General features: G+C 41.3%; 2 protein-coding genes across 2 annotated transcripts in view; one reads left to right on the top strand and one right to left on the bottom strand.

Moving 5' to 3' along the window:
- rtn4rl1b (reticulon 4 receptor-like 1b) overlaps nucleotides 1–10,180 on the bottom strand; it is a 186,495-nt gene extending 176,315 nt beyond the window's left edge. The window contains exon 1 of the mRNA XM_049577176.1: nucleotides 9,294–10,180. Coding sequence (XP_049433133.1) covers nucleotides 9,294–9,306 — 13 coding nt within the window. The 5' untranslated portion in view covers nucleotides 9,307–10,180. The remainder of the gene's footprint in view (nucleotides 1–9,293) is intronic.
- A 1,407-nt stretch (nucleotides 10,181–11,587) lies between these two features.
- Nucleotides 11,588–24,703, top strand: part of dph1 (diphthamide biosynthesis 1) — a 90,817-nt gene continuing 77,701 nt past the window's right edge. The window contains exons 1-2 of the mRNA XM_049577083.1: nucleotides 11,588–11,684; nucleotides 13,582–13,731. Of these exons, the coding sequence (XP_049433040.1) occupies nucleotides 11,615–11,684; nucleotides 13,582–13,731 (220 nt within the window). The 5' untranslated portion in view covers nucleotides 11,588–11,614. The remainder of the gene's footprint in view (nucleotides 11,685–13,581; nucleotides 13,732–24,703) is intronic.

The raw sequence follows: 24,703 nt of genomic DNA, 5'->3' as shown, positions 1-24,703 counted from the left end.
CAGTTTCATCTTAAGCAGAGAGGCACCTGGATGTTAGCCTTAGCAACGTGCAAGGGAAAGTGCTTCATTAGGATGCACAACTGAAACCCTACAGGATCAAGGTGATTGGAATGTAAAACGACCAGCTACCGGCTTCACTACTCCTCACTACTGTTTCTACGCCTCCATCTTAAAGCAGGGTCTCCCTGGCCACACCTCTCACCAAAAAAAGGCACTCCAACATCAGTTAAGGAGGCCAGGGGTGTGCTGCAGCACAATACTGACGTACTTTAAAAAGTCTTAATGCATGCACAATGTGTCACACTCCACCTAAGCGTGTCATTTGAGCCAACCAAGGGCTCTGTACTCGTTACCAAGTACTGGAATAATTAGCTTATCTCTGGCACACAAAACAGCACCTTGCACCTCTATTGTGTGTTTGATGCCCAGTGTTTATGATGCAAGGTCGTAATGGCTTGAATGCTCTCTATGAGTCGGGGCCAATGTTGGAGTGCAAAGCTTGTTATAGAGGGAAAATAGACAAATGTCAAGGACTTCACTCTCATTCATGGCGGTGAAATACATAAGGAGAGAGTGTGCACGAAGTCCTCTGTGCACCATAAACAGATTTCAATTTGATGAAGGTAGGCTGTGAACACAGCATTTGAAATTGACATTTTGAAAAAAATCGAGGGTAAATTGAAACTGGTAATTCCAATCCATGCTTATCCCCATTGTACAAGCCTTAATAAGGTCAAAACACGGTTCTGCTTCTGTAAATGACTGAATTTAAGACCATTCTAAGACAATTGTTAGGGATTTGCATATAAAAAGATGTGTGATTGTGGAAAAGACCTTGGCCTATATTCTGTAATTACTACAACTCCATCTGTCTTTCAGTCTTGCCTTTTCCATTTCTCTGTTCCGCTATCTTTTGGATTCTAGAGTAAATCCTCTTGTCATCCTCTAGCCATTATACGAGACAACATCTGGTGCCAGCCTGTATCTCATCGATTCACTCTTGAAATATTTAATACAATTAAACTATGCTGCTTTCAAGGAATATTTGAACAGCAGTCCTGCTGAAAGTAAGATGAATATAAAGAAAAGTCTGGGCTAACTTTGTTCAGTTGAGCCCCACAAGATTGCAATGGCACCCCACAATTAGCCCAATCATCCTGCAGTAGGTTAGAGTGGGACTGCATTCTAAATGGTTCTGCAGTTGCGGTATCACAGGCCACATTGTGCATTAACATTGCAGGGTGGAATCCATCCTAACAGGCTGCAGCAATTACCTGAGCCCTGACTGTTCCTAAAAGTCAGTCTAAGCTGTGACAGACATATGAGCACAGATAACATTTGCCAGAACACAGACGCGGCAGATATTACAAGCACTAAGCTCAGATGTGACTGTGACACTAGCCTGTCTCATTAAAGCCAGGCCGGCTCTTGTGGAGCTGTAGAGCAGGAGGTGAGTGGAGCAATAGGGCCAAAAGACAGGAGGCTTGGAAAATGGAATGGAATGGAATGATGATTGTTGCTCCTTTTTCTTCATCACATTCCCCACTGAGTGTTTTAATTTCACTCAGCAGCCAGAGCAGAAACTTTCATTTGGAAGCATCTTTAAACCTGCACACTCCAGAGACTGAATTAGCCATTGTTTTCACGTCAAACATCTTAAAATAAATGAGTTCTGACTGTGACATGGATGGAGTGTGAGATTAATCTGAGGCATAATAAGCAAGATGAATCAATGCCAGGAGTCAGATCAGTTCAGACGGAACATCGCACAGGAGGGTATGCATGCCAGTGTGTATGAGCCCAATACAAGTGAGCTCACACACAAACCAAACTACAAGGCCCAATCCCAATACAACCCTTGCCCCCACCACTTTGCCCTTATCCCTTTCGTTTTGACCATTCATGTCTAAGGGTAGGGTGTCTCGATTATTGTTGGGATGGAGGGGTCGTGTGAAGTGTTGAGGCAGCATGGCCCTCCACATAGAGGTTTTTCAGAGGCACGCTTCAAACCGAGTGTTATGAGGAAACATTGGCAAGATGGCTGCCCAAGCAATAAAAGAAACCCACAAATGTGTTCACTAACCATCGTTCTATCTTAGTTTAATGTCGTTTCAGTGTGATTTTTTTTTTTTTATAACAAGCGTAGTAAGAGATGTCACTAGTATGCTGATATCTCGGAAGCTAACTAGATAGCTAGCTAATGTTATATTATTATTGCTGATTTTTGCTTGACAGTCCTGCATTTTGGCATGTTGCAGGCCCCCCATTTGATGGTATATGTCGCCCAAAATTTGGCTAAAGTCCAGTAGCGAAGTTGTTGCACTTGTTACTGCTCTTCTAATAACAGACAACAACAATAGCAGACCGACAGGCTAGGTGCAAGGGTTGCTAACATTAGCCTACAGAGCACAACTAGTTGCCTGGTAATGAAGCAGTGTCTTTTTTTATTTAATGGCTAGTTTAATCAATTGATAGCATAAAACGTAAGTTGCCAATGAATTGCAAGCATCCTGACAACCGCAAAAGGCTGCCTGTAGCCCACACCAGAAAAATCACCAATCCAGAAGATGGAATATTCACAGTGTCCAGCAACATTGAAAACAGCAAAGACATTTCAGGGTCTTGAATGGTTGTCTCAATTCGTAGAGAAAGTTTTCAACCCCTGCCCCTTGTGACTCTGTTCCAAGGGGCAAGGTGGCACTTCATAACTTGATAATAAGGAACATAAATGTACATGACAGACGCTCCCTTCTCCCCTCTTAACCTCTGCTCTACTGAATCTTGCAATGATATGCCACTCCATCTTGAGGACTCGCTAACTCTCAATGCCAAAAGGGCAGATGCCCAGGTGCTGGTGTAGCTGAATTGCTGTCCTCAGCACACAAAGGCAATGTCGCCTGGGGAGGATGGCTGAGGAAGGGGGAGAGCTGTCAAAGTAACAGGAGAGCACCTGGGATTACTGTCAACAGTCTCCTGGACTGTCTGCCTCTGCCCATCCCCCAACCCCCCTCCTGTCTCCTAAGATCTATGGCATTCTCATTGACATTGACCTTTAAACTCCAATTAGCCACTTAATCAGAAATTAATTATTAATATTAGAAAAACCAACAGGGCTTAGGTTGTTTGTCTCTTTCACCTCATTATCATCCGCTAATGACCATCCTTGCATCTCATTTCCACAACAAAGGCTGAGGAGACGTTTGCACAAGAATCAGGTGATTTTTTTTTTTTAAAGGGCAAACGTAGATGGACTGATTTTTCCATGCATGTGCTGTAATTTTCACCCCTGACTCCCCCTCTAAGTCGGAATGTCCTGTGGATTTAATCACTCAGATGTCTCTTCAGACTGCATAAATAAGAGAGTCCTCAGCTGCATAAGCACACTGCATCCACTTCTGAACTCAGACCCCTCATGCCATAATTCAGTGTGAAATGGTTGACAGGGAAGTGTGAAAATGGCTCCCAGAAAAAAAAAATCGTGGCAAAAAAAAGTGACATGCACACTAGTCAGTGCTGTCTTCTCAAAACACACACACACACGCACGCACACAAACACACTTGTTAATTATTTGTCATCTTCTGTTAGGTGTCATGTGGCGAAACTGTGCCAGAGGCATCCATGGAAGCACTCTTGAGTATTGGCCACTAAATAAATGGCTTTTTGGATTCGAACAATCTCCTTTGGCTAAATAAGATGTTTGGAATGCACTGACAGAGCCATAGTTGTGTGGCAGTATAATAAATGTGACTCAGCTATCCAATAATTGGTAATGTCCCTCCGTCAATTACGCCTGACGCTGTGTTTTCTGGGCTGGATCTACAGACTACCAATGGGTCAATTTGTTAAAGTTTTTCGTTGCCCTATCCTTTTACATCAGTTTATGCTTGTGAATCTCATCTTCCTGTGTCTACTACATGACTTGATTGGCCGATTTCACCATTTTAAACAGGAGAAGGTCTTTTCTTAAACAAGTGTCAGACAGGAGTAGGAATGTTGTCCTCCTCTCAGATTTGCTTTCTATTTTTCAGGCGGCTTAGATAGATTTAGGGGATCAGTTTGAGGTTTATATTTTTGCTCCTCTCTACATTATCCTCTTCACTTCTCTTCAAACCTCCTCTCCTCTAAACCCTCAGTCATCAGTCCACGCTGCCTCTCACCCGCTCGGAAACACAAGCCCGGCTGAAAAGTACAACAATGCAGAGTTGACAAGGAGTGATAGCAGAAGGCTGACACTGTGAGAGGATTAGGAGGACAATAATATGAGCGGGGAATCTATTCTCTTTAAATAGAACTCCCTCTCTGGGCCTTGATGATGGCTCCAAGTTTGCAACATATTACAGTGACAGATGGGCATTTATTGCTTTTGTACAGATTCATGTAGTCATATCAAATAACTTGCATGGGGTTGGCTTTAGGGTGCTGCCTGTGTCTCCTACTTGGGAAAAGCCTCTGTTTGTCCATTAGTGGAAAATAGAAAGATCATTTGTTCTTCTGGCTTCAATATTTTTTCAATCAGCAACATAGCACTTGATGTCTATGACTCATGCCATTCTTTGGTTAAAAACATCTCCCTGATAGAAGAGAGGAGCCCCTTGACGTATGTGGTTATTAGATATTGTGGAGAGAAGAGCCGCTCTGACGCCACCATGAGATACGGTTCGCATAGGTGAGCGGGAAAAGCTGAAGAGCACAGGCCACAGGTGTTTCCCTTGTGTTGCATTCATTGTGCTGAACTCATTAATGGCAAATCCTCCAACCCTGTCTGCTAGTACAGAAAACAACACGAGCAATAAGCTACTTTAATGTCAGCGCTCGTAATTGCGGTTGATTTACAAAATACGATTACTAAATGCTACAAGATTTCATAATCGCTACAAGTAATTATCTCTGCATATTGTCAATCACTGGAGATGGAAGATTAAGGAACAGACTGTGGTGCTTCCTTTCTTTGTTTTCGATGATATGTTTATGACAGAATGTTAAAAATTCCAATTAGTATTCATACGGTTGCTGGAGTGTTTGCCAGCGTGCACAAACATAAAGCTTGCATGATCTGTAGTGTTCTTACAACCGCCTTTGTTCTCTCTGAGTTAAATTCCATTAAAAAATGCTCATCACGTTAAATGAAGTCAATGCAAATGCATTTCCCAATTAGCCTTATCTTGCAAGTCTGACACTCACAGAAAGTAAACCTTACCATAATTGTGTGTGCGTGCATGTGTGGACGTGCACACGCCTCTGCTTCTGTGAGCACTTTTGAGTCCTATTTTAGGTTAAGAACTTATAGATTTACAGTTGATGATGGATTAGCTTAAAGTTTAAGAATAGGGGTTGAGATGAAGCATGTAGTGCTGGTGCTTGACGTTGCTTATCAGTGGTTTTCCATGTTTTAGCCCATTACTACAAATTATGTATTTGTTACATTACAACCACACCAGTTTTCCAGAGCATGATATAGAGCCTCTTTATACCTGGTATAAACATGCATCTTGGGCGATCCAGTCACAAGTAGAAAGTGCTAAATACAGATGTGAACAACCACCAGGATGCATTGTGATTCGATCACTCAAACCACTTGCAGAGGTAGTCAAGGACGCATTTGACCACATATCTTTTGTAGTGTAACTGCCAATACATCCTGATGCGTCTCTGACAAGCAGGTAACATGAAAACGTGTCATCAGTGCAGGACGTGGTAGTTGTTCTGGTGACAGTGCAATAACACTCAATAAGTTGTCCATTTATCGATTAGTTGGAAGACGTGTTGAATTACCGCCCATTGTTTTCCCTATGGAAGTGATGTGTTGGATTCTGCTGACAGCAATATCTCCAGCTGGACCAACACAACTGCTGACATTACTAGCGTGCATGGTAGCAAGCACCTAGAGAAAGTGTGGCCGTAATAACTGTGTGCAGGGCCCTTTGACCTTCCAGCAGAAGCGATGTAGGCAGTAACAAACTCTGAACACAAGTGGTCAGCTAGAGACACATGATAGACACAACTGTTAACAGCGATGTGTCTCCGCTGTCCACTTGTGTTTGGATCACCGAAACGCAGGTCAATACCAGGTGTAAACACGCTCACACTGTAGGTAGTGAGAGATTTCCTAGCTCCCAAGCAGCCATCAGTTTCAGTTCATACAGTATGAGGATCCAGTAATAGGGACTCTACAAAGCACTTTTATTTGCCTACATTATACAGGTCACATTGTCTTTGTGTGGTGAGCGTTGACGCAGTGAGGTATAGATTTGTTTTGCATTTAAAAGGTTGCTTTGAAAGGTCTGAAATCCCAAATGTAACGTGCAATTTGACATGTGCTTAAAGGCACCAACGCAAAGGATTTTTAAAAATAGTTCCTGCCTGCAGTAGCATCACCATGCGACAATGATGTAAAGGATTAGAAGATATGGATCTTGTGTGTGATATTCTCACACATGTTTCAAGTCTTTGCAAATTGATTTTCATGATGTTGTGAAAAGAATAGAAAACGGAGGCTGCTCATGGGAGTGAGAAAATCTATGACATCCAGGTCAGCAGAGCATTTGCAGCCAATGGGCTAAAACATGCAAAACCATTAGAGTATATGGAGTAAATGTAATCAGCAGAGCATCCTCATATAATGACAGAAGTACAGTGATACAGTGATGTGTGTGTTTGTTTATCTTTGTGTTGGGGGTGGGGGGTTGCACACTGACACAAGTGTTTCTTTTCCAGCAAGGATTTGATACCTGTCTGTGTCTCGCTTGTCTGCTTGGATCATTTGTTATGTTCCTAACACTGTACGATTCCAAAAGGTGGCATAGAGCAGGAAAAGCCTCAACTGAGCCTCCTCCAATAATCCTGAATAACATGTAGCAGGAATTACAGCACGACACAGCATGGTATATTCAGTGGACATCTCGTCCTTTCCATCTCAGAGATGTTCTGACAGATCATCCCTTGTGCCCACTATATGGCTGACTGCTTTTAAGGAAAAGAGAGTTTGTGAAAGCCAGACAGTGAGATAAGAGAGAAAAGCCGATATAGAGATGGAGTGACATGTATGCTTGCATGGCTCCATAAATGTACACATGTACCCAGAGAAGCCCTCAGTGACACATGTAGTTGTTCTATAAGCTCCAGAAAAGACACACAGTCAAATCACAAACACCATTCTGACTGTTCAAACAAAGATATGAGGACTATGTTGTCTCACCTGCAGTTGAATACGCTCCGTAACTAATGTATATGTCTGGACATATTTGTTGATGGTATGGACATGATTATGCCATGTCCCAGCATTGATCAGCCTGTACAAACTCATGGCCCACAGATGAAGACATCAGAGACTGTCAGACAAAGTGTGAACCAAAAGGCCATCATAAAATCTACATGGGCACTCCATTAGTATGGTAATTAGGCACAGCAGGCCACAATGTGAAGTCAACCTGGGAGGTACTGGCAGTGTGTGTCAGCTAAGACACTTCCCGTCCATGTGTTTGTGAATGGTGGATCTGTCACAGTAAATGCTGTGCCCGATGCATCAGCCAGGCTCCCTGGAATGTGTTATTTTAGGTGCAAAAAAATTCAAAATCACCAGAGAACCTCTGCGCTGTTCCTGCCAACGCTGACGCATCTCTGCCTCACTATTGTAGACTCAGACACGCTGGCATACTGAGCACTTTTGGCAGACTGGTGAAATCTGTACTTTGAAGTCGTTTGTCTTGAATTAAGTGATTTTCTGTCCGGCACTGAGCGGCGGTAAGACAGCTGATTCACATACAAAAACCTTGGACAGAGCAGGGATGAAGCATGGTCGGAGTACAAAATCCTCAAACGCCAATCACCTCGGGTTTCAGCTCTCCATTTAACCCTCAACATAAATGGAAAATGAATGTGTGCTGTGGGAAATCATCTCCTTGAGGATCTGTTGATGATAATGATACATTATCAAAAGGGATAGCATTTACCAGCACATCCATTAGTTTGACACAACACAGAGCCAGACATGTTTGCTCGTACATTAAACAGGAAAGAGCCTCTTCTGGAACGCACGCCGTGACTCATGCTCGTTCTCCCTAAAAATCCAGACGCAACATTTCTTATAAATGATAAAAAAAGATCAGTTATGAGAAGCTGTCAGGACGCAGGCCTTCGCTCAAAGCTGTTATAGCTATAAGCACTCATCACCATGGTGTGTTTCATCTCGACTGTTGGAACAGCAATAATCGATCTGATGGCAGCAAGAAAAACATGTTGTTTTTCTCTGCCCCTGAGGCACCCAGCAGAAACACACACACTCTAAACAGATGGTTTTTCACAAGACAGACTAAATAAATACAAATATAACACAAGCAGTGATTGTTGTATGGTGACCTCTGCCAGGCATATCTGTGTTTGTGTGTTTGACTTCTGTTGAAGGTTTGAGTGTCTCTTTTGGTTTAATATAAACTGCATAAAAGAGCAGGCTTGTTCTCACTCATGACAAAGTGATATACAAGGCTTGGTCTAATGCAGTGGCTCCTAAAGTAGGGTTTAGGGACCTCAGGGGGTCCCTGAGGGGCTCCAAGAGCTCCAGTAAAATGGGGAACAGTTTAACTTCACTATTATTTCACTCCCTGGATAATAGCGCAATGGGAGCTTGTATTACTGTAATTTATTTGCATTACAGATTAGACTTTTTACTCTTGTCAGACATCCAGTGCAGACATGCAGCTGTATGGCCAATTAAAGCCTAGAAAGATAGAAACTGGAGGATAAAACATCATCAGTCTGTTGTTTGGTATCTATCTGGTGGATCTTGATATTAAAAGTTTGAGCAGGTCTCCCCTTTTATATGAGGTGCTAAAGGTTCCCAGTGTTCATATAGTGTGTAGCCAGCGGAGAATAACCTTGTGAACTGCGGTTTGATCCATCACATCTAGATGTACTGACACACAGCAAATAATAACGCCTCAGCAGAGTGCAATGCTCGCAGAGATAGCCTTGTGACCCGGGTACAACTCATAAACTGCAGTGCGGCATCAGCTGTATTAATATCACATAGTCGTCCCCACGTTTTCCTTACAACAAATTAATATTGCAGCCCCAGAAATCTTCGGTGCGTGTTGTGCAAATAAAAGATGCGCTCCAAATGGCGCATCGCCTGTGAAAACACATCTGCGGGGCAACGTGGTGCATTATGAATGTGTCATATTTAAACATCTGTTTCATAACCGTGTAAAGTACCAGCATTGGGTTCATGGGTGATACCAAAAACATTGGCAAAAAATAGCAAATTGATTTATGGGGGCTGAAGTTGAGACTTACTCACCCCTTTTGAACATTTTGTAGGCCTAGGTGTATTTGGTCTTCTGTCCTCTGAGAATCATCTATTCTTATATTCCAGACTTAAAACTTGTGCGCTTTAGTTTTGAAGTTGATCCGGAGCTCTGGTGGCTCGTCGTGTGAATGTCAGTTGTCACTCCTCGGGGTTTTCTTGCGATCCAGTGTGTTGAGTTGCACCGCAGACTGCCGTGGATTTGATAAACATTGACAACAAACAATAATCTCCTTTTCCACAAAGTCTGGCAGACCGCAGTCGGACCTGGGAAATTAGGCGACAATCATTGCGAAACAGACGCACTGAAAGCATCCCCTCGGTCCGGAAAAAGCGGTAACTCCAGTGTGTGTGTGATGAGCACAAACGCACAGTATAGTCCGATACAACCTCTGATAGCCAACTCCTTTTTTTAGACGTCAATGACCGTAGAGGCTGCAAATCAGTTCTGGGGTAAGTCGACGGTGAACACAAGCACTCCCCCCTCCAAAAAACACCACAGATGTTTAAATTCAAGTGGCCAATCTGAAATTCTTCTCTCGGTGCTTCAGAGCCGTTCAAATCGCATCATAGTCGTTAAAATCTCTAATTAACATAAGTTATTTGGATTCACATTCCGCCTCTGATGTCGGATTATAAACGCAGACTCCTCAAATCCTCCTTAATAATGTAGACTTTGATGCCTTCGGTTTCCTTAAAATCCCCCCTTCTTTCTCAGCTCTCCTCTCCACTCGTAATTGTTACATTTCTGTGATCTTGTCTGTGAAGATCTCTCTCTGCTTTCCACCTATGGACCAGAGCTCGTTGATGCGCTCAAGGAGGGAGAAAGTATGTTGTACTGCCTCAGCCCCTCCACCGGGCAGCATCCTGCTCCATCCCTCTCACTGCCTCTGTCCCTGTCTGCGCCAGCCTGACACACACACACACACACACACACACACACACACACTGCTCCCTGACACCAGAGGTCTTCATAGGAAATATGATATGACACACAGCAGGACCAAAGCTACATGGAACAACAATGTGTTAAGCAGAAGACAAAGCACCAGGGGAGTGATGCTCATTAATCTGCAGGAGGGGACAGCTTTCATAAGAGCCACTGCTGATCAAATAGCCTCCAACCAGATCAATAACTTATAGATAATGGACTAATGCATGAGATAAACGCTATTCTGTCTGTCTGTCTGTCTGTCTTACACACACACACACACACACACACACACACACACACAGCAATGCAATTTTATTATTTAATTTCAAATTTATTTCTAATTTTATGCCAAGCCTCATTAAAGTAATTGTGCTCTATAAATTCCTTTCCCCTTTATATTTTATTCTATTTCATGTTTAATTTTTTATTTTATTTTATTTTATTTTATTTCATTTATATTGTTACTCTCATTTTTTTTAATTTAACATGTATGCACATGTATGTAAAGCACTTTGTGGCTAGGTCTATAAAGTTGGCTGCATAATATTTTAATTTGTGATTTATTTGGTCAAATTTATGTTTAAATTTCATTTTATTTCGTTTGTTTTGGTTTTATTGTAATTTTATTATTTTTATTTTATCTATATTGCTACTCTTATTTTGTGTAACATATATGTAAAAGACTTTGAAACTGGCTCACTGTATAAACTTGGCTGCACAATATTTTTAATTCATGATTTATTTGATCAATTTTATGTTTTACTTTCATTTTGTTTTGTTTATTTTGGTTTTATTATAATTCTTACTTTATGTGCATGGTGTTTAAAGCCCTGTGGCTAAGTGTATAAATTTGACTGCAAAATGTTTTAATTTATTATTTAATCAGTCTTATGATTTACACTCATTTTGTTTTGTTTACTTTAGTTTTACTGCTTTAATTTTTATTTCATTTACATAGTGTGTGAAGAACTTTGAATGTTTGCCTCAGTGGGTAAATACGGCCGCAAAATATTTTAATTTTTATAATTTATTGATGTTTTAGTGTCATTTTGTTTGGTTTATTACTATGTTATTACTGTATTACTGTTATTACTACTTTATTGCTACTATTTACATGGTGTATGTAGCACTTTGAAACTGCCGTAGAGTATAAAGAGGGCTTTATTATACTTAAACTTTTTTTATCTAATTTATTATCGCAACTCTGAATAATGCACATTGCACTTTAACCCACAGAAGTATACCATACTGCACTGTCCTAGTCCATGGGAATGATCTTGTTCTGCTGTCCCGTTCAGTGACATCGATGACATCTGTGCTCTACTTCTCTTCCTGAGCTCTGCACTCAATTAGTTTCGCCTTTCTCTTCCTCACATGTTTCATGTTTGGGAGAGAAAATATGGCAGCTCCTGAGACTGAGGTTCAGATTGTTCCTGCTAAAAAGCCCACAGGTAAATATTAACGTCCACTATTAAATATTTAGTAAAATAGAAAGAGAAATACATGACGTATATTCGTATTTTACAGAGATGTCGATGAGTCGTGGCTACATTAGCGACAATTTAGCTGTTTTCAGCACAATAACACAGCAGTCTGGCTTTAATGCAAACAGGAAAATGAGTGTGGTGTGCACAGTGTTTAGTAGCTATCCAGCTTTATTCAACACAATCAAGTTACATGAGGAAACATTTGCTTTATTTGTCTAATAATCAGCATCCGGTCAGCGTTCAGTGTTGTGACGTCTCCCCACCTGACTCAGTGTGATGGGAATGACGCTGGCAGATGAGTTGTGTGTTTAATAAGAGTTTACAAAAGATGGTGTGTGTCATTTATGCAGTTACTGTCAACAGACATGACATTTTCTGTCTGTGCAGACACACAACTCACCGTTGGACGCAGCATCCCAGATGATGGGCATTTTTCTTAGACATGATTTCACACGATTGCATCATGTTGGCAGTGTTTATAATCAATCAGCACTTTACACTGTGTCTGCTTATCGGACTTCTGAAAAGAATGCAAACAAAATATACAGAGACATTATTTTGGACAAGGTTTATCTTTATATTTTGTGCATGGACAACAGTTCATAGTTGGCTCCTATTTTCTAAAGATAACCAGAGGGCTCTTGGAGGCCACAATGGTTTAAAGTAGTCTGGCAGTGTCATTCAGTCCTTTTCTCTTTGACTAGCAATATCAAAAAGAGTCCACAGACTGCAGACCATCTCTTTATTATCTGAGAAAATTGCAGGGCTGCTGATAGAGGTGACAAATGATGGTGATCCCTGTGGCCGACAGTTAAGAATATCTAATAAGAAAGAACCTGAAAGGCTGTTTTCTAATCTGAATCCAAAGCGCATCCTAAGTAAGAAGACACCAGCCAGGAGTTCTCCTTAAAATGTTCTTTAGCCATTTGTAGAATAGTGGCAGATGGAGCAGGAGCAGCAATTTTAATTGACTGCAATTTTTGTTTGTTTCAGTTTATCATTCAGATATGTAATGTACTTGGACTGTGCCGTGACGGTAGCTCCAGTTAACTGAGCAATCAAGCTGCAATGGAGGGAAAGCAAAACAGTGTCATCTGTGTCTGGTGGCAAAGATTTATATAGAAAGTCGCTCAGTGGCCACATGAATTATGAAAACTGCAGAGTGTGGCTGTTTAACAAGTTCTGCATTTACATTTTTGGAGGATAAATAATCTTTCAAATGAATGTCTTGAGTTGTTTATTGAACTCAAGGAACACCAAAGTCAAATAAAATGGCACAAAGTAAAGTAGTGGTTAGTCCTGCTGTAAACAGAGGAAGTATAAGCCTGTGATAAAGTGCCAATAACCCCATCAAAAGGTGGGTGTTAGCTACATGAAGCTCAAACTGCCAGGTAATTGGAGCAAAAACTTCAACTTCTTTACCATTTTAGCCGGAGTTTCAAGCCACCCAGTAGCTTGTAGAAATTTATCAAAATGCTGCATGGACAAACTTGCGGTGCTCTCCGATTCCACAGCTCTCATACCGCGTAAAAGGTGGCCTTGCCCTGTAGAGGAGGGAGACACTTCTGGACAATATGGATGTGGAAATGGACTTCCCCGGATTGAATTATTATCCTTTTTCTCACCCCAAGGCTTAACCTGACCTATAGGACATGTTCGAAACCTGCCTTTAAGCATGAGTCTCGCTCCATGTGGTGCTGAGTGTCCTGTACTGACTACTCCTGCTGGGCAATGTTACTGATAACTGTTATTATCTGACTGTGACTTTTCCGATGATAGTCTCAGTTAAGGTTGATTGATTGTGTCCTCGCTTAAATCTGTGTTCATGGCTAACAGCTCAGTCGTTTAACTTTCTCCTCAGTCCGTGGACCACGACGGGTCGCCAATCAAATCCCAGATGAAATCCTGCAGGACCCCGAGTTACAGGAGGCGATCAAAGCCCTGCCTGCAAATTACAACTTTGAGATCCCCAAGACGGTTTGGCGAGTGAGACAGGCGAAAGCCAAAAGAGGTGAGCTCTGTTCTGTCTTAATACACTTGACTCATCTTGCACGTGTGCTCTGTAAAAGCAGTCGTAGAATATTGTTTACACTACATGATTTAAGCACCGATTTTCCACTGGCTAACAGTTTTTGGAGATTGTGACAAGAGCCTCAGATCAGAGGCAAATCGGTGTTTGCTCCTGTGAGCGATGATGGCTACATGTGCATTTTCAAAGACACCATCAGAGAGATTTCTGGACCTGTCTGTGAGTCCAATTCTCAAGTGTGAAATTTGTTTTGACCGGAAATGACAGCAGCAGCAACCTGAAGCTAATTGCAGGGCAGCATACGGGGTGAGGAAAATATCAGGGGGAGGAAACGTCTGCAACAGAACAGACAATCCTTGCTGCCTGCATCTCCCAACCTTTCTTAACCGAATGTTCTTTTATTTTTCTACCTTGTTTTTTTCATATCAAATCATTGCACAAACAATTTGAAACTCCAAATTGGAGAGAACTCCTGTCTTTGATGTGGTCTTGCGTCGTTTTTGTGTCACCTCTAGCATGTGTTTTATAGACCAGACAGACTTAATGGGGGTTCCTCCTAGTAAACTGTCTTGTAATGTGTGACCCCCTGTTGTCAGTAATGTGCAAACCACAACAACTTCAAGATACAATGCTATAAGACAGACAGTGGTGTAATGTGATCAGTACAGCAATCTGACGAGTTTAAAAGTCGTTTAGTGCGTCGGTGCTATAAGCTTTACTGCGAGGTGAAACAGGGTTTGTGTGGCCCTCACTTAAGGAAATGGTTGGTTTATTAGGGCACTGTTTAAAAGCGGAGTCGACCATGTATTCCACAATGTCACAATGCTCATGAGTAAAATAACCACGGCACTGGATTCTCAAGTGCTTTTGCTAGAGGCTTTTAAACTGCACGACTGATTTCTGAATTAAGCTACATTAACTTAATTGCACCAGAGGTTGGATAAAGGATGTGCAGTAAATGCAGTGTTCTACACAGCCTGTATACTGTATTTAACAGGAATAGTTCCTAGTTATAGTCATGTTAACTAGCAGAGCTGGAGTACAAGTTACGCTTCTTGTGAAAGGATCTTTGTGCCCAAACGTGACACTGACAACCAGTTTTATCAGCCTGGGGCGGCTTTTTGTATTTGTTTGAGAGTTGAGCGTTTTGCTCACTGATTTTGCGTTGCTGAGCACTTTGCATTTTTCTGCTCCATGCGCCTTGTGTTTTTGCAAGAGCACTCTGAGTGCCTGGAGTTGGAAAAACTTCAACCCAGAGTGGAAAAGGGGCCTGATGTGTGTTTTTTTCCCCCAATGTCCGATTAAATGAAATAAAAGGCAGGCTTTCTTTGGTGGTGATAACTACAAGTTTGAGGAGTATGTACATGGTTTGTGTTAAGGTAACTGTTGAAACACTGTCCAAGGCAAGCTAGAGTTGAACAGACCATCATCCAGGTGAGGCTCCTGAACCAGCTGATGGTACTCTCTGCGATTACTCTTCTTGCAGAGGGTCTCATGTACCCTCACAGATCTGTGCCTTTGTGTCCAACATCTTATTTGGGAAAACCCTTCGCCCTCAAATAAAGCCAGAGTATGTGCCCTCTGCCTGTCCATTTTTTAAATGTAGATTTTGAGTTTGCCTCTCAGCAAAAAGATGCAGGTCTGATCAGGGCATGCTTCAACAAAAAAACACTGTACATCTCACCTTTTGCAGCCTGCAAAATACACTGTCTGATTAGAGCCTTACATTCCCTGCAATGCCCTACTTTACCATGTAGTATGTATATGTATTTATATTATGTCCATTAATGTCACCACAAGACATAGCTAATGGTAGCTGAGGGCTCAGCACTGAAGTACTTTCCTCTGTATGGTTACTCACACCTCATTAACAACTACTTTGCATGTTTGAGGGTGATAAGCAGTGCAGAGTGAATGTATGAATGCACAGTATGCACAGCATTAAGAATATTATACCCAAAGACAGCGTGTTCAAGCATTCAGTCAGAATGCCATCCATGAGTGTGTCTGTGCTTTGACCTACTTTGACGACTTTATTGTACAATCTGTAACCTGCCAGGTTCACACAGGTTTATCCAGTGTTGTGACAAATCAAAAACAGACCCAGTTTTGAAGAGGCCATGTTCATGCCACAGTGACTCAGTATATTAAGATGTATTTGTGGTGATTTGATTAAGAAAAACAGGCTTTTTTTATTAATTGTGTTAACTCTTATTGGTCAGCATGGACACCAAAGTGAAGAGGAGTGCTGTTCAGAGGCACTTCCACGCCCAGTGTGTTTTGGAGTCGGTTAACACTGAATTTGTGAGGGGGATGTGTTAGCTTTCTTTGATCTTCGGGGGCGGGGGGACAGGTCCCACAGGAATTGAGCTTATGTGTTATTGACAGAGTGAGGAGACTGCAGTCACACTGTCTGTGGCGGATGATGCTCAAACTCAGATGCCTTCTCACTGTCAACTCAAATATGTGTGTGCAGTGTAACTACAAATATAAAGGAATCATACTTTTTAATGTCTCTTGACCCAGGTTGAAAGCACTTGGCCTCATGAACAACAAACATTTCAAACCCAGAGATGTATTCTACTCAGCTACAAAACTTGGCAACAGTTTCAGTTGCCTCTGACAGACTGTCTAGACGTCATATCTTTTGCTAAGATGTCTTTTGTTTGTTGGTATTATTTCAGGATGGAGGTCAGTCAGACTGATACACGATACAGGTCACTTGAAAAACAGTACAGTTAAACAGAATAATCAGATGTGTGCAAATAATCCAAACTGAATGGCGAAGCCTGCAGTGGGATTGTAGCCTCAGGACTAACTGAGTGTGGGCACAGTGGGAGGCTTCACTGACACTGATGTACTGTTGCTGTGCTTTATGGCAACAGGCAGATTATTTGTTGTTGCTCTTGTACTGCCTTCAATAACATTTGATGATAGCGTTACATTGTTTTACTAGCATTTATGCCGTTATTAAGTGATGATAAAATAACAGAAAAAATGTAAGTACTGCCGGGACGCTTTGAAGAGCTTCAGTCCCCTATTAATTTTGTTCTATCAAAGCAGAGCTGTTTTTCGAAATTACAAAATCAACAGGGAAACAAAGAGGCACAGGAATTAGAATGGCCGTCGATGACGCATACAGTATTTCATTTTCACTATCCATGTGTAGAGACAGTATTAGATAGTTTGCAGGTTTTCATAAATTTAATCTAATACTATGGAAACCCTGAGGAGTAATCAGGTGGTGGGAATGCTTCTACTGAGAGTTATGTGAATCTCATCAAGAGAAAAGTGCCTCATTTTAAGGTGCTGCTGGATTATGACGAGCCACACACCCAGGCATGGCTGCTTCTTATTGTTTTTTTAAAGGGGGACTAATTTAACACTATTAAAATAATGAGAGAGATAAGAGTCTTACGTTTATGTCTGCAGACCTCACACTCAGTGATGCGACATTCTAGACGTGTTGTGTTGACATGAATACTTGTCGTACAATTATTCTATCATTCAGTCATTCTACATTCTACGTGTGAAAACGCCCTTGCCAATTTTTAATCAGCTTTGTATCATAACATTGTGTGTTGTATTAGTAAATTAACTGTAGTTAACTTCGCGCCAGCACCCAGATCTCTCTGCTCATCTCTAGCTCAAATCAGCTGGATGACTCAAAACAATATTTGCTGGCTCTCAGGCTGTTGTTTGATCATACTTCCTCAGCTTTGAATGCATGTCTTCCTAGACACAAAGAGTACTGAAGACAGAGCACCGCCTCGCTGTCTCTCACTCGCTCGATCTCAAACTCAGACTTAAAGTCAGATTGAACTGTTGAACAGTTAAACGAGGCAGTGCTGATCAAATATAAACCAAGATTCTGTCACTGTATTGCCAATTTTTCACCTAAAACATCTTCAGAAACAGATTTTAGTGCCCTGTTTGGCTGTAATGCGAGGATTTGTGAACAGAGGTGAGCACCATACTGTTTTCTGTATTGTAAAAACAGGCTGAAAATACTGAAATCAAATGGTAAAACTGAGCAGTGCTGATCAAATATGAAATATGAAGATTATGTTACCGTGTCGCTTATTTCTCACGTCAGATGTTTTTTCAGCAATATGTTTTAGTGTACTGGTTAACTGTTGTTCAGGACTGTTTGTTACCAGCCAGCTGCCATATTGACCTATGGTCTATTGTCATCACCCACCTGCGGGAGAGTTTATTGGTCCGTTGTGACACAGTGCATTCTGGTAGTTGTAGGTTTTTGACCTCTTGAGCAAAAGCAAATGCAACAGGCCTTTTCCTCTGTTTTCTCTGGTCATATAGCACCAATTTCAGTTTGTGTCTTTCTGCTGCATAGATACCCCAGTTTTATTAATAGACCATCTCTCTAGCAGTAAAACACCTCTTTAGTTTTTAAACTGCTTCTGCACTTGTATCAACCTTTCATTACATGAGTGGTACCCTTAACACTCAAATCTTAATTAGTTCTCTCTTCATATACAGTAGCCTTCCGAATTAAAATAACTCTGATTACAGTTGTCCTTTACTGTAACCCGTTGAAGAAAATTTAAATGATACTGCCCGTCTCAAGAGGTTTCTCTTCTACCGAATTTAAAATTCAAGAAAGCACATGTGAACTAGGCAGACTTTGGAAAAAAGTAACTGACGATTTTTATTTTCTGTTTCACTGAAAATGTGCTAAATCGACATTTGTGTGTCTGTATGCCTCGGAAGGTTATCGCTCATTTTGTCAGTCTGGTTTAGTGAGAAACTGATTCAGATTTTCAACTGAAAGATTCTGGATTTTTATGGACTCTGATGAAAATGTTTTGGTACTTTTTCACTTTAGAATTTACTATGCAGAAATTGCAACTTAACTGTTTGTAAACACAACATTCAAACTTGTCCCCTAAAAGACTTAAACAAGCTATCAAAGCTAACTGCTGGCACATGCCTGTCTTAACAGGAAACAGGCTGACTCCGTGTTGATCTTCATCTCCGTCCTCTCCTTTGGTGCTTGCCAGTGAAAGTGATATCCAACCACAGATTTACTCTTGTTTTAGAATGGGCGTTGTCTGCTTGGTGTTTCGCCTTGTGTTTATTTCAGCGACATGTCCATGATCTTTGTAGCTTCCTCTTTTTCCTACCAAAATTAGTGCACGAACATGGGATTTTTTAACACAGGAAACCCCTCTTAATATTGGCGATAGACTCCTTTCCCACTGCCAGTAGACCAGAGCAGTATACACAGCTCTGCAGCAGATGAGTATGCCTTTTCTGTGTGTCACGTTTGACATCATGGACAGGCCAGAAAACAGGTTAGTTAACAGTAGAAAGCAGCATGGAGGCCCATGGAAAAATTTAACAGTGGTTACTTCTTTTTGTACATCTCTTACACATTCAGTCTCTCTTTAAAACTCGGTGCAGACTAATTAGGATCAACGTTTAAGGGCTGCTTGGGCAGAGATACAGTATTCTGTGGTTGTGTGTCATTGCATCTCACCGGTTAAGGGGCTAAAATTAGCACAATCACCTGAGTGTTATGTTTCCATCAATGCTGATCAGAGTCGGAGCTGATAAGTACCCTTGACTACTGCAGAGTCCTTTGACCTGTGTCTGAATGCCAATCATAACCTTTCCCATTACATTAAAAAGCCAGATGTTAGCAGGTTTTTGTGCAGTGTGAAAGAAGCTTTGGATGCGTGCTGCTACTACCTGATCACTACCTTTTCATAAAGTCCTGACCTCACCTATGTACTGTTATTGGCTGTAGGCAACACACTGCCTAAAAGTTGCAGCCCAGGAATATCCTGAACACAGCAAATAAGAAGAAAATAAGAAGATACAGGCAGAGGGCAGAGTCTCAGCAGAAAAATGCACTGCCACACACTTCTAGTAGGTCACAAGTGATGATTGAGAGGGATTGCTTTTGCATGGGTCTGCACTTTACTTTATAGAAAGGCCTGCATAGTATACCTGTAAGGATGGGTTCATGGTTGAAGTCTGTTTTAAAATACTAACATGATCATGCAAAGATTGCTTACACTCTTCCTCTTGTCCATACTGGTTGCAAAGAGATCTACTTTCTAAAGCAAATTGAATGTAAGTAAAGGTTGACAAAATGATTTCTTTATTTCAATACATATTTGAGTATTGGTGTAAGAGAGACCTTCAAAAATGTGAGCGTGTCCTTTAATAACATGTGCTTGAATTCCTGCCCTCATGCATTGTTACAGTTGATGTTTCCTCGTGCTGGGTGCTCTTATTAAACAAGTGTTGGGAAAGTGTTAGCAGTGGTGGCATCCAGCCTAAGAAAAAAACGTCCTTCACTAATGTAAATGTCAAAATGTGTCGTCCTTCAGTCGCTCCTGCCTTGGGAGGAAATATGCAGATGGCATACCAAGAGGATTTAATCTTTTTTTTTTTAGATGTCCCTGTGGGGAGCGTGCAGTTTACCGCAGCTTGCTGGCTTTGCCTTTGCTTTTTTTTTGTCATGTGACGCTTTTTATCAGAGCTCACCCTCTCTCTCTCTCTCTGAACGCAGAGAGCATAACTCACCTTATCACCCCTGTCTCTCTCTGTTCCTCTTTGTGTCCATCTGTTTCTTTGTCAGCCTTTTGAACTCCTCTCAAGTCTCATACACTGTGCTTTTGAAATGGAGGGCTGAGGGAGATACAGTAGAGTGTTTTTTTTAGCTGCCCAGCCTTTTTTTCCCAGAGTTTATAAATAGTCAAAAGCTTCGTGTTGTTTTGCCTGATTTTCTCATTTTAATCTAATTGAGCGTTGTTTTGATATAATCTGTTGAACATCTCGGCTCTTTACAAGAGCAGCTTAGTTCAGAGTCTTTCTAACGGCTGTTGGCTGTCTGCTGTCTTGATTACCGTCACACACTCAGTTAAGATAAAGACAAGTGAACAAAAATATAATTAGGTGATAATAATTTGTTGACTTGAGTCTACTGTTTTGTTTGTGATTTGTGATATTGGGCTTTATAAATAAAATTGATTGATTGATTGATAGATTTTTAGAGAATCAGTCGTTTGATGCCTTTAATTGGAAGAAGGACCAGCAAACAAGCCAGATGGACGCTCTTCAGACTAGCCTTTCACAAATAAGATGAAAGCAGTGTACTTTGGTGAAATGGCTGTTTGGTACATACTGAATGTTTTTTTTTTTTTTAGAAACAAATGGATTTGTACTCTCTAGTCCTGGTTTGTCTTCATTACATCAAAACCGTCATGTGTCTCCAGGTAGTGACATTTGCCATTTGTGTTTAGTTCAAAGTAATAGCCCCATTAAGTTAAGAAAATACAGGCAGATTTGCTTTTTCTAGCCTCGGTTAAATAATCATTTTATTCAAACAATTGCTAAACCAATAGTGTGTTTTTTCAAGGCAGGTGTCGATATTTGAGAGTAACAAAAATCTGATGATGATAATAAATATTGCCTTTTTTTCCTACATAAACACACAAAATGACTTACTTGTCCCTTGTCTGTTTTTCACGTGCAGTATCTATACAATACAGTTAGTGTTGTCACGGTACCAAAATTGGGACCCACGGGACGATACCAGTGAAAGTATCACGGTTCTGAGTAGCATCACGATACCACAGCAAAAATGAGGCAGATGTGCCTTTTGTCATTTATAAAAAGAAAGATCACTTTTCTATAATACATCAATGATATTTCAGTGGAATAAATTACTTATTGACTTATTCATACTTCAAAAACAGCATCAATAAGTGATTAACATAGGGGGGATCAAAATAAAATAAATAAATGAAATAAAAATCAACCAGCCACCCTCCTCCCCTGACAAGTAAAGAACAGTCCCTTGATTGTGGTGAGGTTTGTGGGCCGTAACCTACCACAAAGAGAGTAATGTGAACGGCTTGTTTCTCCTCTGACATGACACATACCTGTGTGCTGCCACAGCTCGGCTGTTCAGGAATTTCTGGGCAGTCATGACACCAAGAAGAGGAAATTATTGGACCTGGAGCCAGGCTTCTCGGTCGCCGGTAAGCCGCTATCTTGCGGTGGCCATAGTGCTCCGCCGTATTCCTGTCTGTGAGCCCCCGTCAACGCACAACTGGCAGGATTCGCCTTTCGTTTCTGCTGCTGGTTGAAATCTGTACTCGCACAGCGTGCTCCTGAATGATTTCTTTTGCTCACACAAAACTATTTTTAGTCGCAAATGCGAGTAAAGTGCTCTGTGGAAAACAAATCACTGTAGCATACAGTACAGGCCAAAAGTTTGGACACACCTTCTCATTCAATGCGTTTTCTTTATTTTCATGACTATTTACATTGTAGATTCTCACTGAAGGCATCAAAACTATGAATGAACACATGTGGAGTTATGTACTTAACAAAAAAAGGTGAAATAACTGAAAACATGTTTTATATTCTAGTTTCTTCAAAATAGCCACCCTTTGCTCTGATTACTGCTTTGCACACTCTTGGCATTCTCTCCATGAGCTTCAAGAGGTAGTCACCTGAAATGGTTTCCACTTCACAGGTGTGCCTTATCAGGGTTAATTAGTGGAATTTCTTGCTTTATCAATGGGGTTGGGACCATCAGTTGTGTTGTGCAGAAGTCAGGTTAATACACAGCCGACAGCCCTATTGGACAACTGTTAAAATTCATATTATGGCAAGAACCAATCAGCTAACTAAAGAAAAACGAGTGGCCATCATTACTTTAAGAAATGAAGGTCAGTCAGTCCGGAAAATTACAAAACTTTAAATGTGTCCCCAAGTGGAGTCGCAAAACCATCAAGCGCTACAACGAAACTGGCACACATGAGGACCGACCAGGAAAGGAAGACCAAGAGTCACCTCTGCTTCTGAGGATAAGTTCATCCGAGTCACCAGCCTCAGAAATCGCAAGTTAACAGCAGCTCAGATCAGAGACCAGATGAATGCCACACAGAGTTCTAGCAGCAGACCCATCTCTAGAACAACTGTTAAGAGGAGACTGCGCGAATCAGGCCTTCATGGTCAAATAGCTGCTAGGAAACCACTGCTAAGGAGAGGCAACAAGCAGAAGAGATTTGTTTGGGCCAAGAAACACAAGAAATGGACATTAGACCAGTGGAAATCTGTGCTTTGGTCTGATGAGTCCAAATTTGAGATCTTTGGTTCCAACCGCCGTGTCTTTGTGAGACGCAGAAAAGGTGAACGGATGGATTCCACATGCCTGGTTCCCACTGTGAAGCATGGAGGAGGAGGTGTGATGGTGTGGGGGTGTTTTGCTGGTGACACTGTTGGGGATTTATTCAAAATTGAAGGCACACTGAACCAGCATAGCTACCACAGCATCCTGCAGCGACATGCCATCCCATCCGGTTTGCGTTTAGTTGGACGATCATTTCTTTTTCAACAGGACAATGACCCCAAACACACCTCCAGGCTGTGTAAGGGCTATTTGACCAAGAAGGAGAGTGATGGAGTGCTGCGGCAGATGACCTGGCCTCCACAGTCACCGGACCTGAACCCAATCGAGATGGTTTGGGGTGAGCTGGACCGCAGAGTGAAGGCAAAGGGGCCAACAAGTGCTAAACACCTCTTGGAACTCCTTCAAGACTGTTGGAAAACCATTTCAGGTGACTACCTCTTGAAGCTCATGGAGAGAATGCCAAGAGTGTGCAAAGCAGTAATCAGAGCAAAGGGTGGCTATTTTGAAGAAACTAGAATATAAAACATGTTTTCAGTTATTTCACCTTTTTTTGTTAAGTACATAACTCCACATGCGTTCATTCATAGTTTTGATGCCTTCAGTGAGAATCTACAATGTAAATAGTCATGAAAATAAAGAAAATGCATTGAATGAGAAGGTGTGTCCAAACTTTTGGCCTGTACTGTATATAAACAAATCTGTCCCACAGTAGTGGTACTGTGAGGTACCGTAGTACTACGATGCTCCAACGTTATGGTATCATATGTACCGTGGTGTTTAAGTACCGTGGTCTACCGTTGGTACCAGTAAACCGTGCAACACTAAATACAATACACTGATATATATAATTTTTTGGCCAGATTTCCCTTGAAAAAGTGATTTTAATCTCAAAGGACATCCTGGTTAAATATAGGTTAAATAAAACTAAATTAATACAAATGATTTTTACCTTTCCAGGTAATAATCTTTTGCTCTACGCGTTTAGTTTAAAGTAATATAACCACCAATTAAGAGGAAACCCGTTATATGGCCGTACCCACAGTGCAGCCATTTCTTTTTGATTTAAGATCTTAATTCACTTGCAGTGGCTTTGGTCTTACAACACTTGCTCATCCTTGCACACGCCTACTAAATCCTATTGGGTAAAACAGAAGAATTAAAAGAGACATAGAGATAAAGCAATAGAAGCAAAAAGCAGTACGGCCTTGAGTGTCTTGGGGGACCTTGAATTCATGAAAGTGTTTCCCTGCAGGGATTGTGAAATGCCCGGGGAGTTGTTCTGTTTTCCAAGGTCTTCTCACAACTAAACTACAGACAATCAAAAGATTAGCACAGTTGACAGTTTCTCTTCAGATGTTTCCTTGCGCTTCAAGACAGTAAGCAACATGTGGAGCATTTAGCCATTTCTTTTAGTTCCTGCAGCTTTTTCCCATGTTGCAGATGCTTTTATCAGTAGGCGTGCTGTGGGAAATGAGACAAAAGTTCTTAGAGTCTTAAATTCAGTTGTTAATTGAGAATTGCTTCAACACCAGTGCTGGCCACACATCCAGCTACACAGAAGCCCACTGAACTGAACAGAGGAGTCAAACAAGTGGATGGTGACTACATGACTACTTCTTCTTCTTTTCTAGTTAATTAATGATCTATCTCGATGTAGTCTCATTTTGCATCCCACAGTAACAAAACTGCTGTTTTCTCCCATCCCCAATTATGAAATAACTCCCCACTCAGCAGTCGAGATGGCCTTGTCTTCTCTGTCTGAACAGTGTGTTCCTTTTA

This window comes from Epinephelus fuscoguttatus, linkage group LG5 (assembly GCF_011397635.1).
Source record: "Epinephelus fuscoguttatus linkage group LG5, E.fuscoguttatus.final_Chr_v1".
Classification (NCBI taxonomy): Eukaryota; Metazoa; Chordata; class Actinopteri; order Perciformes; family Serranidae; genus Epinephelus; species Epinephelus fuscoguttatus.
The sequence above is the reverse complement of the archived record's forward strand: the minus strand, read 5'-3'. Positions and strand labels throughout refer to the sequence as shown.